The 16,374-nt window shown below is 38.7% G+C and overlaps 1 protein-coding gene and 1 non-coding gene across 2 annotated transcripts in view; both read left to right on the top strand.

Annotated features, from left to right (window-relative positions):
- Nucleotides 1-16,374, top strand: part of LOC138010858 (coadhesin-like) — a 64,172-nt gene that overhangs the window by 35,551 nt on the left and 12,247 nt on the right. Inside the window, exons 10-18 of the mRNA XM_068857886.1 lie at nucleotides 888-1,067; nucleotides 1,590-1,760; nucleotides 2,267-2,437; nucleotides 3,845-4,015; nucleotides 5,515-5,544; nucleotides 6,756-6,779; nucleotides 7,749-8,306; nucleotides 11,169-11,732; nucleotides 12,914-13,468. Of these exons, the coding sequence (XP_068713987.1) occupies nucleotides 888-1,067; nucleotides 1,590-1,760; nucleotides 2,267-2,437; nucleotides 3,845-4,015; nucleotides 5,515-5,544; nucleotides 6,756-6,779; nucleotides 7,749-8,306; nucleotides 11,169-11,732; nucleotides 12,914-13,468 (2,424 nt within the window). The remainder of the gene's footprint in view (nucleotides 1-887; nucleotides 1,068-1,589; nucleotides 1,761-2,266; nucleotides 2,438-3,844; nucleotides 4,016-5,514; nucleotides 5,545-6,755; nucleotides 6,780-7,748; nucleotides 8,307-11,168; nucleotides 11,733-12,913; nucleotides 13,469-16,374) is intronic.
- Trnas-aga (transfer RNA serine (anticodon AGA)) lies at nucleotides 3,317-3,389 on the top strand. Its single transcript has one exon. It is a non-coding gene; the product is annotated as a tRNA-Ser (tRNA).

Genomic DNA, 16,374 nt, shown 5'->3' with positions numbered 1-16,374 from the left:
AGGTAAAGCAGGTATGTGGACTGATGGCCTGTGTCCGGCGAGCCAATGAAAATGTTGGAAATCTGATACCCGTAGTTCAGTTTTTGACAAAGCCCAATATTTAAGACATATATTTGGGGTAGCCTATGAAATTTAGAAGGAACAAATATGACTGATCCGTTGGCTCGGTTTACGCTCAATCGTCTCTCCCACATGTTTTTACCGACGTCCGGTGGCTCAGAGTTGGTTGAGCATCGGACTTTTGGCCGGAACAATACCCAGGTTGTTAAAAATAACTTAGGAGAAAGTGCATCCTTTTCATCTGCAAATGGTTCTAAAAGACTCCCAAGTATTCACGGACATGGACTATAAACCGTAGGCCGCGTTTCACAACCCTTCCTGTCAATCAAAATTTTGGGACGTTAGTGTGTATGTGGGGTACGGGAGGAGGGGGGGGGACCTCCGGTGTTGGTAATCTATCTCTCATAGAATTGTAAGCCGCCATGAAAGTGATGTGATAAGTGCGTCCAAGTTGTATCTCCATTACTATTATCTCATAGTTAACTAATTTTCAAGAAAAAAGGCTGGCTAAAATAAACTCCGATCTCATCTATTCTACTGCCCTTTGTTGTGTGGCAATAGCTGTTGTTTAACATTAAAAGGAAGACAGATAAACTTGGCATATTTCTTTGCGTCTTTAGTAAAAAAAAGGGTTATGAACAATCATTCCAACCTTTCAAAGCAATTCTTGCAATGACTGTCATTTCTTTTCTTAACAAATACGTAATTGACACATTTTCGCTTTAGACAACTTAACTTGGTAATGACCTCTTATGTATGGCCCTGCTAGAACATAGTGGATGCGCTAATTGTTAGTCCTTTTTATTTATTTATTTTTATTACACTAGATATCACCCATGGCAACTGGTCTTCTTGGGGGCTTTGGGGAGCATGCAGTGCTTCATGTCACCCTGGAGGAACACGATCTCGATCTCGCACCTGCAAAAACCCTCCACCCCAGAACGGAGGAAACAACTGCACTGGGGATTCAGTAGCAACTGAGGCATGCAACAAGCATTCTTGTCCAAGTAGGTAACTTAACGAGCAAGCCACGTATTTGCCCGTACTTAGCGCTGGTGGAAAGCAAGATTCGTGTCATGACTGTCTCCATTTTTTTTTTTTTTTGCATCTGCTTTGTAATTGAACGAAAGGGAACTAAGGCAGAAGTATTTTTAAGGGACGCACGGAAGGCGGAGGTCGATTTTCCAGACCTCTGACAAGTAACCTAGCTTGTTTAAAATTTCCACTTATATCCGGAAATGCACGCATTAAATTTTACATCAGTTGCAGTGACTTACACCAAAGAAGAGACATCCTGTTGCTTTAATTTCACAGATTTGAAAATCTTGCTCTTTTTCTTCGGAAAACTGTAGTAAGCCACCTTAAACACTATTCAGTCCAGTGTCACTGAAACCTAAATGGCGGCAGTGTAATGGGAAGTCGTCGGTTGAAAGTTGAACTTCGAAGTGTGCATATTTATAAATAGCAATTTATTAATTTTTGGACTCGTGCCTAAAGCTGATAAGATTGTAATACTTGCTGTTTTTTAGTCGACGGAAAATATGGAAATTGGAATCAATGGGCAGATTGCAGCGTAACATGTGGTGCAGGAACAAGGTTTAGACTACGACCCTGTGATAGCCCAGCTCCAGCCCACGGTGGCAACACTTGCCAGGGACCAAGTTCTGATATAGAAGTGTGTAACCTGACCCCTTGTCCAGGTGAATTACCCTTTTGCTAAAAAAATAAAATGCTAATCGAATAATGTCACAAGAGCTCAATTTTCTATGAAAAATGTGTGCCACGACCCTTTGTTCGGGCTAATTATCTCTTTGGACATTTTGCTGAAAATCAAACGCTTTTTCTTCTCTTTCTCTGTAAATGGGGTAATGTGATTGTAAAACTCTTCAATTGGCAAGAGCCATGTATTAAATACACCGTTGATGGTTGACTTTGGCTCAGAATGGAACATGCAAGGGAACAAAGTTTGTTTCACTCCATGTTTAATTTTAATGCGTACAATTTAGCAGGCTCGATATAAAGCAAGCTGCGACCGTGCCAGCTAAGATTTTCATTGGAAGAACACCTTTAGTGGGAATCACTCGCTAACAGGATAGTCCTGCTCAAGGTGGTAAAGTTGCTGACTTCCATGCGAAAAATTTTTTTCGCTGATAGCTCCTTTTAAAATCATTTTTGTCTGACATGTTCTTCGATATTCCTGTTTCAGTTAATGGTAATTGGTCAACCTGGACCGACTGGTCACAATGCTCCGCAGGCTGTGGTCCGGGAAAAGAATATAGAATTCGTGTATGCGACAATCCACCGCCAGCATATAACGGATTGAACTGCTCTGGTCCGAACGAGGAATCTCGAGATTGCAGCCTAATTCCCTGTCCAGGTGCGATTGAAGAAGCAGTATTTAAAATGACTTTCCAAAGATTACAAAAGGCCAAGCCCTTCCATCACGGGTGCCAGACGTCCATTTCACAAAGCGTCGATATGCGATGGAATGGGGACCCTCAGTGAAGGGTTTTATCTATTTTTCGAGTGGCTGCTGCTATGGTATTTAGCACGAGCAATATCTCAAGCGGTTATTTCGTTGCGGTCCAATCAGAATCGTTGTGGTCATCACACCCAATCTGATTGGCCATTATTTGTCAGGATTCATATTCTAAGTTAAGATAGTACTATAAGCTGATGGGCCAAGGCCAACTTAGAGAGGTTAAGGACTTCCGCTGATGCTCAAAATAGTATGCCAATAATATCGACGATGACAAACACTAGGATGTCACCGATATGTGGTTGATAATGATAGTTCGTTAGTATTTATCATGCTCTTGATTTTCACCCACTTGACAAAACGAAAAGAAAAGTGTGCATATTAACGCTTAATTTCCAAAGGGGTAACAATTTGTCGTCCAACATTACCTTGTTTATAAGTATCTACATCAACGTGACCACCATAATCCACGAGTACGCTATTAAAAGAAAAGACTACCTTTCTGCCACCTATTTGTTTCGCTTTGGAGTCTCAAATCCAGGCTACTAAACTGCTGCAAGACGTCGTAACTTTACTTTAGTCTTCCGCTTCCATTTCCAACATCATAGTCAATTGCTATCGACACCATTATGGTTACTAGAATTATGAAGACAATCATAGCTTCACTTGATTTCACATCCGCAGTTCATATATGATTCACTTCATATACCATTTCATCACTGATTCATTCCTCACGGTACCATTAGAACCCACAAATGACCAGCTCCCAACGTCAGTGGCTTCATAGCTCAGTTGGTTAGAGCGTCGCACTAGAATCGCGAGGTCACGGGTTCAAACCCCGTTGGAGTCCTGAATTTTTCAGGCTTCTCTACGCAATTGCAAAAATTGCGTTCATAACTGCGAAGATCATAGCTTCACTTGATTTCACATCCGCAGTTCATATATGATTCACTTCATATACCATTTCATCAATAAACATTTCAGTAGCCCATGAGTAGGAGCTTGCCTCTCCCATACAGGCCCTATGAGTCAACCTTCGCGCATACCGTTCTATTTTTAAAACCCCACGAGTTCTTCGACTCTGCACGCACTGTTTTAAATGGTCAATCAGAATAAATGCATTGTCTAACGAAGACAAACATAACAAAAACAATGTATGCAAATTGATGAAAATTGATGTAAATGTGAGTCTCGTCCTGAAGGGTTAGTTCTAAAAACAGAAAGACACGCGCAGATCGACTCAAGGATATAGTGCATATGGAGGCTCTACTTCATGGTCTCCTAACATTTGTATTACTTAATTAGTGGACGGTGGCTGGTCAGCGTGGTATTTTACTCCATGTAAACCATCATGTGGACAAAGCAAGCAAGACCGAATAAGAAATTGCACAAATCCACCACCCTCCAATGGAGGAGATGACTGTATTGGAAATGCAAGAGAGTTCGACTTGGCCTGTAACAACGGTCCTTGCCCAAGTGAGTTGAGTTAATGTTGGTTCATTAATTTGTTGTTGCATTTGTTACCAAGGCAAGGAAGGTTTCAGTTAAGGTGAAGTAGACCGCCTATTTAGTGTCTTGGTCTTACCGAATTCCACTTATGGCTGGTCTGTCTATGGTGTCGTAGACTCAGATTCACGGTCACACAAAATTTCCTAGAAAGGTGTCTTAAAAGGAATTATACATCTAAGAGAATTGACATTCGAGAACTTTGGAAAAAGCAGATTGGAATTAAGCTCTTTAAGGTACGTTCGGTTCACCCTGACTACCCGCTCAGTAATGTTATTCCGAAGAAGAAAGAAACAAAGTATCATATTAGGAACAGAAATGCTGATCATGATTACCCGCCAATAAATTCTGAGAAATTTAAGAATGTATTTGTGAATAGGCTTCTTTTTAAATGTGATTTTTGAATAGTTTATTTCCTAATTTTTTTTTTGGACATTTGCAAATGTAACTTAAGGTATGTCTTTTATCTTAAGAGGAATAAAGATGATGATGATGATGATGATTATTATTATGATTATGATTATGATTATTGTTACTGTTTATTTATACCATAGTTTATATAAATGGACTGGTTGGTTATGAAACTCTGGAAACTTTAAAGGCGAGAACATTACTGTTGCACTCCATGTTGACATGACCGTGACCGTGCACAGTCTTTTATCCTCGGTTCGCAACCGAATTTGAATAAATTAATCGAAACCGTTGATTGGCTGTCATTTAGAAAAAGGGTGTGGTTTGTGCATGGTCAGGGCTAACAAACAAAAACATAAAACAAAGAAACTTGTCGAGTTTCATAACCATCTCGATATATTAACTATGTTTATACCACTTAAGTTTCTTTTTTCACAGTGTAGTCTTATTGTACATATATTATGTTATTATGTTCTTAAGAGCCAAATCAACACTTTAAGTGAACGTTTTCTCAGAAGGCCTAATTTCACGCGCTCGATGCTTTTTGTGAGAAAGATTTTCATTGGGTTTACTTGAAATGGCAAAGGAAAAAGGGCAGGCTGCTACTTGTGATAAAAATTGTCTTCTTCTAACTTTTCCTTTTTCTTTGAGAAATTAGTTGATACCAGGGTCTAACAGGGACGAAAAAATCGTAAATCAATCAGGTTTGTTTGGCTTTCGGCAAAATGCCTATGTCAGCCTAACGTTTGCCGTAAACGTAACGTGAAAGTATCACGCATCTCCTACAAAAAATTTTGCGAAATCTCTCTATCGTCTAACTTTTGATTGACTAGGAGAAATGCAGTTTTCAAGTGACATAGTGCAGAATTTCAGTGCAAAAAGAGGTCACAAACCAAACTGAATAGTCAATGATGCAAAGAAACTCACCGAGTGCGGGCCGTGCATTTCGCGAAATTTGGATGCGTGATTCAAAATACGTGATACGCGCGCTGCTTGTTTCATGTATATTATGAATAAGTAATAATATGATTTTTCTTTTTTTGTTGTTTAATGAACAGCTCCACCTCCAGTATCAACCATAGAACCACGTAAGTTATCTTAAGATTGCTCACTTTGAGATTTAAAATAAGTGGTCTTTACTTTGTTTATAATTATATAAAGCATTTTTTTCTCCTGGTTCTGCGATCGCCTACTTCCTTAGACAACCGGAAGCAAATCGAAATTGCCACTTGGTGAAGCAATTGCCCTCTTGTTTATTTATTGCTTATTTTGTTTTGTTGCAATGCTTTGTTTCTTGTTGTTGTTTGTTGCTGATGTTGCATCCAATTGGTTACCTGGGATTTGCAAGGGTCCGGACTAATCATTGTGATTTGGACTAAGTGCATGGTATTTCTTACGCTTTTGAATCAATACTTTCCAAAATTATGAAACGAACTAATATGCTGAAAATTACACGTATAGACACAATTTTACGACGGTCAAAACTATTTGGTACTTTTATGACAGCTTTTAGTATGCATGTCTTTACCAGGGCCGTAGCCATTATGATGCAATCCGAGGCACGCTTGCCTCAGTCATTTTTTTCGTGTTTGTTTTTGGTTTGTTTTGTTTTGTTAATACTGCGGGATCTCAAGGCTGTCTTTAAATGCAGGCATCAAAAATTAATAATAATAATAATAATAATAATAATAATAATAATAATAATAATAATAATAATAATAATTTAAAATATTTATATAGCGCAAAACCATGCCTATGATCTACTGCGCTTTACAATAAGAAAAAAAAATATATATATATATATGTATATAGACTATATAAAACAAAATACTAATTTAGTTACAAATTTATAATTAAGATAATTTAACAATAAAAATTTAAGCAAGAGCAATTAAATATCACAAATTATAGGCTAATCTAAAAAGATGAGTCTTTAAGAGGCACTTAAATACATTTATGTTCTGGCACTGGCGAATCTCTTGTGGAAGTGCGTTCCACAGTGTAGGGGCTGCCGCAGCGAATGATCTGTCACCTAGCGTCTTTCTATTTGTCCGCGGCCTGTTTAAAACTGGTGCTTGAAACGACCTAAGACTGTATCTGGTTTTCTTTACCGAGATAAGGTCGAAAAGATAACTAGGTGACAGGCCATGCAAAACCTTAAAAGTGATCAGGCAGATCTTAATTAAAATGAATTTGACATTGCCCCAGTCACATCTTTTTCTGGCTACAGCAATGCTCACTCAATCAATTTACAGAAACAATTTTCTTATGAAATGCACTTCTTTTTTTTTTTTGACAGCATCCACATCACCGCATGTCCAAGGTACGTCAGTTTTGAGTATGGCTCACTATTAAATCGAGGCCTTATAGCTTTGAACGTAAAAATGAAATACGCCATGAACTGTGTCTTGTTTTCGGCTTTTTTTTTTTTTTTCATTTCGCAATGATGTCTATCTCATTTTTACATGGGATGCAGTCAAGCTTCGTTGTCAACACAGTTGCATATGGTAATTAGTCACGTGCTACTGCTTGTCACTGAAGGTGAGCCCCGTTGCCTGGGTCTGAGATGAGTAAACCTGACTCGCAGACTTTACTATTTTTCATGGCTGTAGGTGGTTTCGGTCTCTTATGTTATGACATCACCTTTCCGTAAACGGTAGGAAAGAAAACTGTCATGATCAACAACCTTCCTGAACAGTCTTAGATGCCTTGTTTAACAGAAAACCACAACACCAATCCCGTGATCTGACTGGCCAAAGCACACTCTCTCTGAGAAGTGATAGATCGCCCAAAAAGAGCGGTGAAATCAATGTGTTTTTTAAGAGAACATCAAAAGTTAAGGTATCTAAAAAAAATCTCAGTCATGCAGAAAAATTGTGACGCGAACGACAAGCGGAAGTGAGCTATTTTCCCTTTTAACTTGTGTTCACACAACCACATTTATATTGTTAAGTATCTTTTCTCCATTAGAGATGATCAGTATAAAAATCTGGGAGACACCATTGCTCTGCCACGCGATATGTTCTCTTCCGGTTGCCGTCCGCGTTTCAAAAACGCTCGTGCTTAAGCTCCCAAACCTTCCCAGTATCTGTTGTCTCAAAGACTTGATGAGTTAAAGTAATCTAATAATGTTCACACAGTTGGTTGATTGTTTCGTCGGTAGATTTGGAAACCCTGGATTTCATTAATGCAATATGGCATTGACGATCTTGTGCTCGCATGTAAGTCTTTTAGGCGAAGTGAATTAGTTTTTTTTCTCCTTTTAAAGTTTAGTTCTTTACTTTATTCTCAGATGATAACATCCCACTACTGGACATCGTGTTTGCCTTGAGCGCAACATCAGCAGACTCGTTCCAAATATATAACGCAATGAGAAACCACATCAGAACATTCATCAGCACATACGGCAGCAACAAAGTCCACTACAGTATGATCGTTTACGGTAACCTACTGCAGAGGGTGATCAACTTTAATCATACCTTCCCTCCAAGCATAGATGACCTGAAAAATGCAATAAACAAGCATGCTCCATCAACTGGACCACCAGTTTTACGAAATGCCCTTCAAGAAGTCCAAAGAGTTTTCAATGAGATACCGGCACGTCTAAATGCCAAGAAAGTTCTTGTCCTTTTCACTGACAACAATTCTCCTAGCGACAATGAGGCCACCCTGACGGATGCCGTGACACCTTTGGAGAACAACAAGGTTTTGGTGATTAGTGTAGCCGTGGGAAATGTTGACAGAGAAGAGTTGCTAACCGTTTCGCCGAATCCGCTCGACGTCCTGTCCGTCCAGCCAACCGTCAATTCCGGCGCGTTGTCTAAACGCATAATGGACAGGATTTTGAGACGTAAGTCCAGTTGTCAGAGTCGGATACTAAAAGCGGCGGTGTCTTGGCATTTTAACCTTGCCAGTAATTACTAAAAACATCTTAAAGTTTGTAATAAAAGAGACAAAGGAATACTGCGTTTTTTTTGTTACTAAGAGCTGTAAGACAGTTTTGTTGCGTGTAGCCAAGGACTGAAAGGACAAAGAAAGATTGAAACTCGCTTGTTTGCTTGCTTGCTTGCTTGCTTGCTGAGTAAAGTCAAACCAACGTTAACCATGATCCTTTGTGTTGTCGTTGATAAGTTGTTTAGATTTTTGGAATCCGGGCTAATAATCAGTAATTGTATAATTAAATAGTTGATTATTGAAAACTCTTTGCGCTGATTGATGGCACTTGAGGTGATTAATACGTGATAATCATCTAAGCGGTTTTTTTTTTTTTTTCAAAAAATCCGCAAGCCGTTTTATCGAGGTGATAGGCGAAGATCTTGTTTTAAAGAGAATGCATATTTTTCAAATAATCACCTATGTAATTATACTAATACACTACACCTTATTCCAAAATGGCCGCCATTTTAGTATTGTTTTGTTTCCATGCAAATTGGCCCTTATGGCCTCGTTAAAAGTTAAATATTCTTTTGAATTTTACATTTGAAAGCGAGGCCATAAGGGCCAATTTGCATGGAAACAAAAGAATACTAAAATGGCGGCCATCTTGGAATAAGGTGTATTATTCGAAAAACCTTAAAGGTGGGCCCACACGAGGGGACATGTTGCAGGAACATGTTGCAGCAACATATAGCGGGGACAAAATCTTGTTAAGTGCACACTGAGGGGACATGTTGCAGGGATGTGTAGCAGGGACAATTAGGAGGTACCAAATCGCAGAGTTTACACACTTGTGAAAAAGTTGCCGGGACACGTTTCAGGGGCATGTTGCAGCGACACATCCTCTCGTGTGTGTTGATACTTTTTCATTCGTGCGACATGGAATCCGTGCCAAATTTGTCCCCGCAACATGTTGCACGGAGTTCAACTTGTTGAACTTCATGGGACATGTTGCGGGGACAAATTTGGCACAGATTCCATGTCGCACGAGTGAAAAAGTGTCACCACACACGAGAGGATGTGTCACTGCAACATGTCCCTAAGACGTGTCCCGGCAACATTTTCACAAGTGTGGTCCCTCCTACATATCCCTGCTACACATTCCTGCAACATGTGCCCTCAGAGTGCACTTAACACGATTTTGTCCCCGCTACATGTTGCAACATATTCCTGCAACATGTCCCCCAGTGCGGGCCCACCTTAAGTAACGATGACCACAACCAGGTTTTCTGAGCCCGCGAGACTGAATACCCCCAGCAAATCATTGTTTTAACGAAAATCGCTGGTTAACAACCTGGTTCTGGTCATTGCTGTCTAAGGTCTTCCGTATTATTCACCTCACGCTCTTCGAATATCGGGTGAGTAAAAACTTCGACTTTCTCTCTGCCTTTATTCACCGATATAGACCGTATTCATAAATATCGGCTTAGTAATTAATCTTTTGTCATTATGCTAATCATCCTCACTAGCCTCGTTAGCACGAACAAAATTCAAAATTTTTCACCAAATTGAGGCTAGTGAGGATGATTAGCACAAAGACAAAAGCGTAATTTATTAGCCGCTATTTATGAACATGGTCTATTCACCTCGCCTTAGGCGAATAATTGTTAAATATTATTTAGCGTGGATCTTGCATCTACAACCTGCACTTCTGGAAATAGGTGGATTATTATTATTATTATTATTATTATTATTATTATTATTATTATTATTATTATTATTATTATTATTATTATTATCAATTATTATTATTATTATTATTTTATCGCTTTGATGATCCATACGATGTTTTTGAAATTCATATTTAATCAATACATGTTTCGGATGAAACATCATCCATCGTCAGTTGACAAATGAGAAATAAACTAAAGTTGAGCAATAAATAGTGTAACAAAGTGAGATATAACATGAATAATTAAGGATGAAGAAGCCATGCATATCCTTTGGGAGCAGCCATCTTTAAATTCCCAAGTCAAACATCTTAATTTATCCCTTTCATACTAATTAGTTTCTTTTCTTATCCTAAACAGTTTGGTTTTTTTCTGTTTTGTTTCGTGGTTGGGTGTTTTTATTCTGTTCTCGCCTTCATCCTTAATTATTCATGTTATATCTCACTTTGTTACACTATTTATTGCTTAACTTTAGTTTATTTCTCATTTGTCAACTGACGATGGATGATGTTTCATCCGAAACATGTATTGATTAAATATGAATTTCAAAAACATCGTATGGATCATCAAAGCGATATCTTACTTCGTGCTGCTAAGAAGTTTTGGTATTATTATTATTATTATTATTATTATTATTATTGTTATTATAATTATTATTATTATTATTATTATCAATTATTATTATTGTTATTGTTATTGTTATTTTTATACGGACTATAATTGTTAATATCATTTCTAGCATTTTAGTTTTAGCATGTTTTTTTTTTCTTAATTACTTTTCTTAAAATTTAAATGATGGGCGCATAAGTTATTTACTGAAAAGGAACTATCTTTAGCAGAGAAACTAGTCTAAGATAGTGGTTAGAATCGTTAGAGCTAGGGTACACGCATTGAATTTAGCGCAGAAAGGCTTTCCATTTGTTCGAGAAAGCGGTCAGACAGTTCCTACTGAGTGCTACTTGTCGTTCAATTTGAATAAGAGTATTCAACTTGCTCTTAAATACTGACATACAAAGAGAGGCTCCGACTAGTGTATTACAATGAAGACGATTTCTCGAAAATAAATCAGTGGATTAATCATGTTATATTTTTCGTTTAATTTCTAGGAGACATCCCATTGATTGACATTGGTTTTGCTCTTAGCGCAACCTCAAAGGACTCGCAGAATGTATTTAACTTCATGAAAAACACTATTAGGACAATTATTGAGCGATACGGAGTTGAAAGGGTCAAGTTTAGTGTAATTGTGTATGGCGAAGTCGTGACAACAGAACTTGGCGATTTCAAGTTCAACTTTACCCAAGAGTATCTCATGAATGAAGTAAACAAACTTACACCAATTCCAGACAACAGGAATCTTGACGGAGCTTTGGCGCAAGCGGAAAGCCTTTTCAGAACAAAAGCGAGACCAAACACGAAAAAGGTTTTGGTCGTGCTGACGGACAACGTCACCAAACCGGACAGTTCAGATGAACTCATGGTCTACACCTCTAAGTTGAGGAAAGGGGACGTCTTAATTTTGAGTGTTGGCCTCGGTAGTGAGTCTAATCAAATTGGGAACCAGATGAGTTCCGTTGTCTTTGCTTCCCGCGATTACGTTGGTGTGCCTAATTATACGTCGGAAAGGGTTGTGGGTGTAGCTGAAACCATCATGACCAAAGCACTGGAAGGTAAGATCGATTAAGCGGGAAAAAAAAGGGACTAATGGATAGCTCGCTTGTTTTGCCTTGAAGGGGAAACGTCCCTTCCGGTACCGTCTCTTTCAAATCAACTTGATGACTAAATTTTATTTTATTTGTAATTCCAACTACGACACATAGATCAGGTTATGGTCAGGCGCCCAAATCACGCTTTTTTTTTTGCCTAACTATAATAAGACGACCAGTAAACGTCAAAAACTACAAAATGGCGGCACCCTATGAATTAAGCTACAAACGAACACGATTGTGAAATTGCTGAATGTGTTTTCGTTTGTTTTCCAGCAAAATTTACAGCGGACTAATAGATTCGAATTGGGAAGACATTGGGATTGGTCTACGGCTACTGCAACTAGGAATCGAGGCATTTAAAAGACCGTTTATATTAACGATATGTCTTTTGAAGGTTCTTGCGGTCGAAAGTAGTTGTTTTCAACAAAAGCGAGACTCCTTTCTTTCAAACTTCGAATATCAAATAGGAAAGTAGCACGTGAGACTGTTGCAGTTTAAGGAATTCCCTTGTAAACGACATACTATCCAGATTTTTGTCAAACTTGGCGCAAGTGACATTCATGCACAGGACATTAAAAAATGCAATAAAAAGATGGGCCCACCATACTTTTTTTCGTGCTGCATGCCCTTTAATCTAATTGTTTTTTTTTCCGCTAATTACGCGAAAAGCGTTCGAAATTTGATCAACCGAAAAAATTATGGTTCTTTAGCAAAAGCTACTGAATATTACTGAAAAGTTGAGCCTACTTGTTTGTGCGGGCTATAATCTTTCAGTAAAGTGATCTCAACCTTATTACTAACTGCACAGCCTTTAGAAGTCGATAGTCGATTGCTTTCTTTGCAAGTAAAGAAAAAATATGATAAAATCAGAATTAATAATCATACATAATAATAATAATAATAATAATAATAATAATAATAATAATAATAATAATAATGATGATGATGACGATGATGATGATGATGATGATGATGATGATGATGATGATGATGATGATGACGATGATGATGATGAGGATGATGATGAAAACTGCCAATTGTGGCGCAAATGAACAATGCAGTTTTCTATCTTTATAGCCCTTTTGAATGTTGTTCCAGCTTTTCAAAGATGTCCTTTGTAATCATTCTTTTCTTCTTTTCAGTTAATCTGCCATTGATCGATCTGACGTTTGCTCTCGGTTCAACATCCCTTTCGTCCACGGATACCTTCGATCTAATGAGGAATATCATCAAAAGTATTGTTAACAAGTACGGCATCGACAGAATCCATTACAGCGTCATCGTCTTTGGCTCTACAGTTGCCACACGGATCATCGACTTTTCCACCAATGTCCCTGATCAAGACGACTTAATCCGCAAGATCACTTTACTCAAAAGCTCGTCTGGACAGCCAGACCTAGTTTGGGCTCTGCAAGAGGCAAAGCGTGTGTTTGAAATGAAGGACGTGCGACCAAATGCCAAGAAGGTTCTTGTTGTTATAATGGATGAAGACTCCAACAGCAATAAGAACGATTTGAATGAAGTGGTTCAAGTCCTCAGAAACAAGAGTGTTTTAGTGATTGGCATCAGTGTGGGTTCTTCGACAAACCCAACAGATTTTGGAATTATTACAAGGGAGGAAAGAGATATAATTCCCGATGGTGTCAACAAGAACCCAGATGAGTTGGCAAAGGAAATCATCGACATCATTTTACGAAGTAAGTTCATCATTATATTCTTTTGCGCTAAGATTTAAGGGCAAAAGTGATGTTTTGAAAGTTCTCAAACGGCTCGTGCAATTTAACAACTTTCAAAACATTGCGAGTGACCATAAATCACGAAATCCACGAGCAAGTTCATACGATTTAAGCGAGTTGCCAATTACTTGCGGTTATTCAAATCGGAAATACAACAAGCGTGCTGTTTTTTTATTATTTTTGTCATTGTATTGGCACGTGCTCTCTCCTCAATTAATCTTACCCTTGAAAACAGGTATCATTTTTTAGTCGCTCAACGAGGTCTGCAAACAAACCACTTTCAGGAAATGTTAAGCGAGACAACGGCTGTCGTGAAAACACTGTGTCAGACTTAAGCTTTGAAACTCGTGTTTTGCATACATAATAAGCTGCGTTTGCGTATTGAAATTTGTTTCCGGTTGTCCCGGATTCAACTCGACCACGCTTTGTCCCGGTTAACGTTTTCTTGAGGAAAATGGCGGGCGAAAGGCGCATTTTGGCAGTTAATGCTCTTCTACTCCCAATAGCAGGCCTTGCTTGACTCACTCGGAACTTATGGGCCAAATTCGTCTGGAAAATCGACTGCCACACAACGACGAATTTCTGTATACATGGTCAGGTCAGGTCGGCCTCGAAATCGATGCCATTAAAATCAAACTTTGTTTTGTAGTCCTTCAAGTAAATCACGAGAATCTCCACTTGATCAGCTGTCGACGTTTTGTTGTTGTTTGCTTTTTTCATGGCTTTATGCTGATCTGAGGCTTTTCTCTTACCTTGTGGACCTTGTGCCATCGAGAGATCAGCATTATTTTTGAACAGGCCTCAGTTAAAGTCGAAGGTGTGTTGTTGTTTAAAGCAGCAAACTCGCTTAGGCCTTCAGCTGAAACTTGTATTCTTTCGGCACTTTCTTTATTGCCTTCGTCTTCGCCTTCGTCATTGCGCCGTTCCAAACTGGAAAGACGAATTCGGCGAAAAAATTCACCATGCTTGTATCTGCGAGCTGCCATATTGTTTAGATTAGTATTTGGCGCGCTTTTATGCGCAACACCAGCCGACCCCGGGTTAACGGGTTACTCCACCTTCAACCGTTAACATGGAAAAAAGCGACCCCGGCTAAGCGGGTTACCCAGCATGGCAGACCGGGCAACTTGCCTTCGCGAGTCATCCCACCTATCATTTAAACGCAACGACGCAAAAATAAGAGTTTATATGAACAGGCGGGTTACCTGACTAGGCGCGTTACCCGGATTCCATGTAAACAGGTGCCTACAAATTCAAAGGTACTTTTGCGCTGTTTTTTGAATATGCGGGGAAAGCACATCTTAACAAGTGTTTTTGAAATCCAAAACGAAAATTGGGGGTAACCACGCATTTTTCGAAGATAATTAATCAACAATATTTGTAAAAAGCTCCAAAATGCAAAGAAATGTATGGCGTTCTTTTCCAAGTTTAATTATCTTCGAAAAAATGCAAGGTTACCCCCAATTTTTGTTTTGGATACTAAGAGCACTTGCTAAGTTCTGCTTTCTCCTCATAGTTTTGAACTGCGCAAAAATATCCCTGTATTGATAAGCACCACCCATAGGAAATCCGAGTATGTCGAGATGCACAGAATGTATGCGCAACACCGTCCTTAAAAGTGGGGTGTCTGTGAAGTAGCTTGATAGCTAAGTGCACTTCCACTATAAACAAAGCATTTTCATTTTATTTACATTTTTACAAATGACGTCACTTTCCTAAATCTAACCATCCGAGGTCCAATCGGTCCGTTTTGAACGTGAGTAATGGCGGACCGTGAAACCCAAAACTTAATCTCAAAGTAAACAGCCTCTGGATCAAAGTGCTACTATGAACACAATACAATGAAGTTGTACGCTCCTCGTCATGGGCTCCTGGGTTTATAGCCTACGTGTAGCCGTGCCCTCCTCCCGAAAGAAAAATGGGAGGAGGGAATGTCTAGAAGAACCTGACCCAAATCGTGTTGTAGGATGTCACGGTAATTTATGCAATTTCTGGAAATAATTGGTATTTCCGCCAAAGTTGGTGTAAACAAAGGCTTCGCATTTCATTGAATTTCGATTGTAATAGATATATTTCTGTTCTTTGGAACTCATATGCAAGTTAATGCCCCTTTTTAAGTGTATACTATATTTTTGAGAGAGTGAAACGGATTATGAGCGATATTTAGTCCAAAGAAAGAAGAATACTACCTTTGATGTGAACACAGTCTTGAAGTTGCAGGCTGTGGTTATTGTATTGCTTACGGATTCACTCACTTGCCATTGGTTTCAAACTGGTTTATTCATCTAATGGAATAGTTCGAAATTTCAAAATAGGTACAGATTAATCACTGATACGGATTCAGTGAAATTAGATAAATGACAGAGTGATATTTACCCAGTGGTGTCTTGTAGTAAATCCTTTCTGTAAGCAATGAGAATTTGTCCAAGCTCGGAGTTAATTATACCTTTACGTGTATCTCATTTATGGAGCCAAATAATAATCGTTTAAGAACGATACAGTTATGCTGTCGTTAAGAAACGGAAAAAAATGTTAAAATAACTGATGAGAAAGTGTTGCCTTTGTAATTTCATCTGCAAATGGCTAGAGGCGTCCTTTTGGAATTCGGTCACGTAGCTGCCAAATTCCAATTCAATCCGGAATGCACGGACACTTGTTGGACGAGCTCCTGAGCGCTCTTAACTTGTTTCGTGGGTAAACAAACTCCATTTCCATTTCCCTTTCCATCAATCAATCAATCACTCGGCACTCACTCACTCACTCAATCAATTTATCACAAGATAAAGAAAAAACAAACTTAACTTAAAACTGATCTTTACTGCTGATAATCCAATGAATGTTTTTTTGTTTGTTTGTCTTTTTTTTTT

The sequence above is a fragment of the Montipora foliosa genome, chromosome 7, assembly GCF_036669935.1.
Source record: "Montipora foliosa isolate CH-2021 chromosome 7, ASM3666993v2, whole genome shotgun sequence".
Taxonomy (NCBI): Eukaryota; Metazoa; Cnidaria; class Anthozoa; order Scleractinia; family Acroporidae; genus Montipora; species Montipora foliosa.
This window is presented reverse-complemented; position numbering and strand designations above follow the sequence as displayed.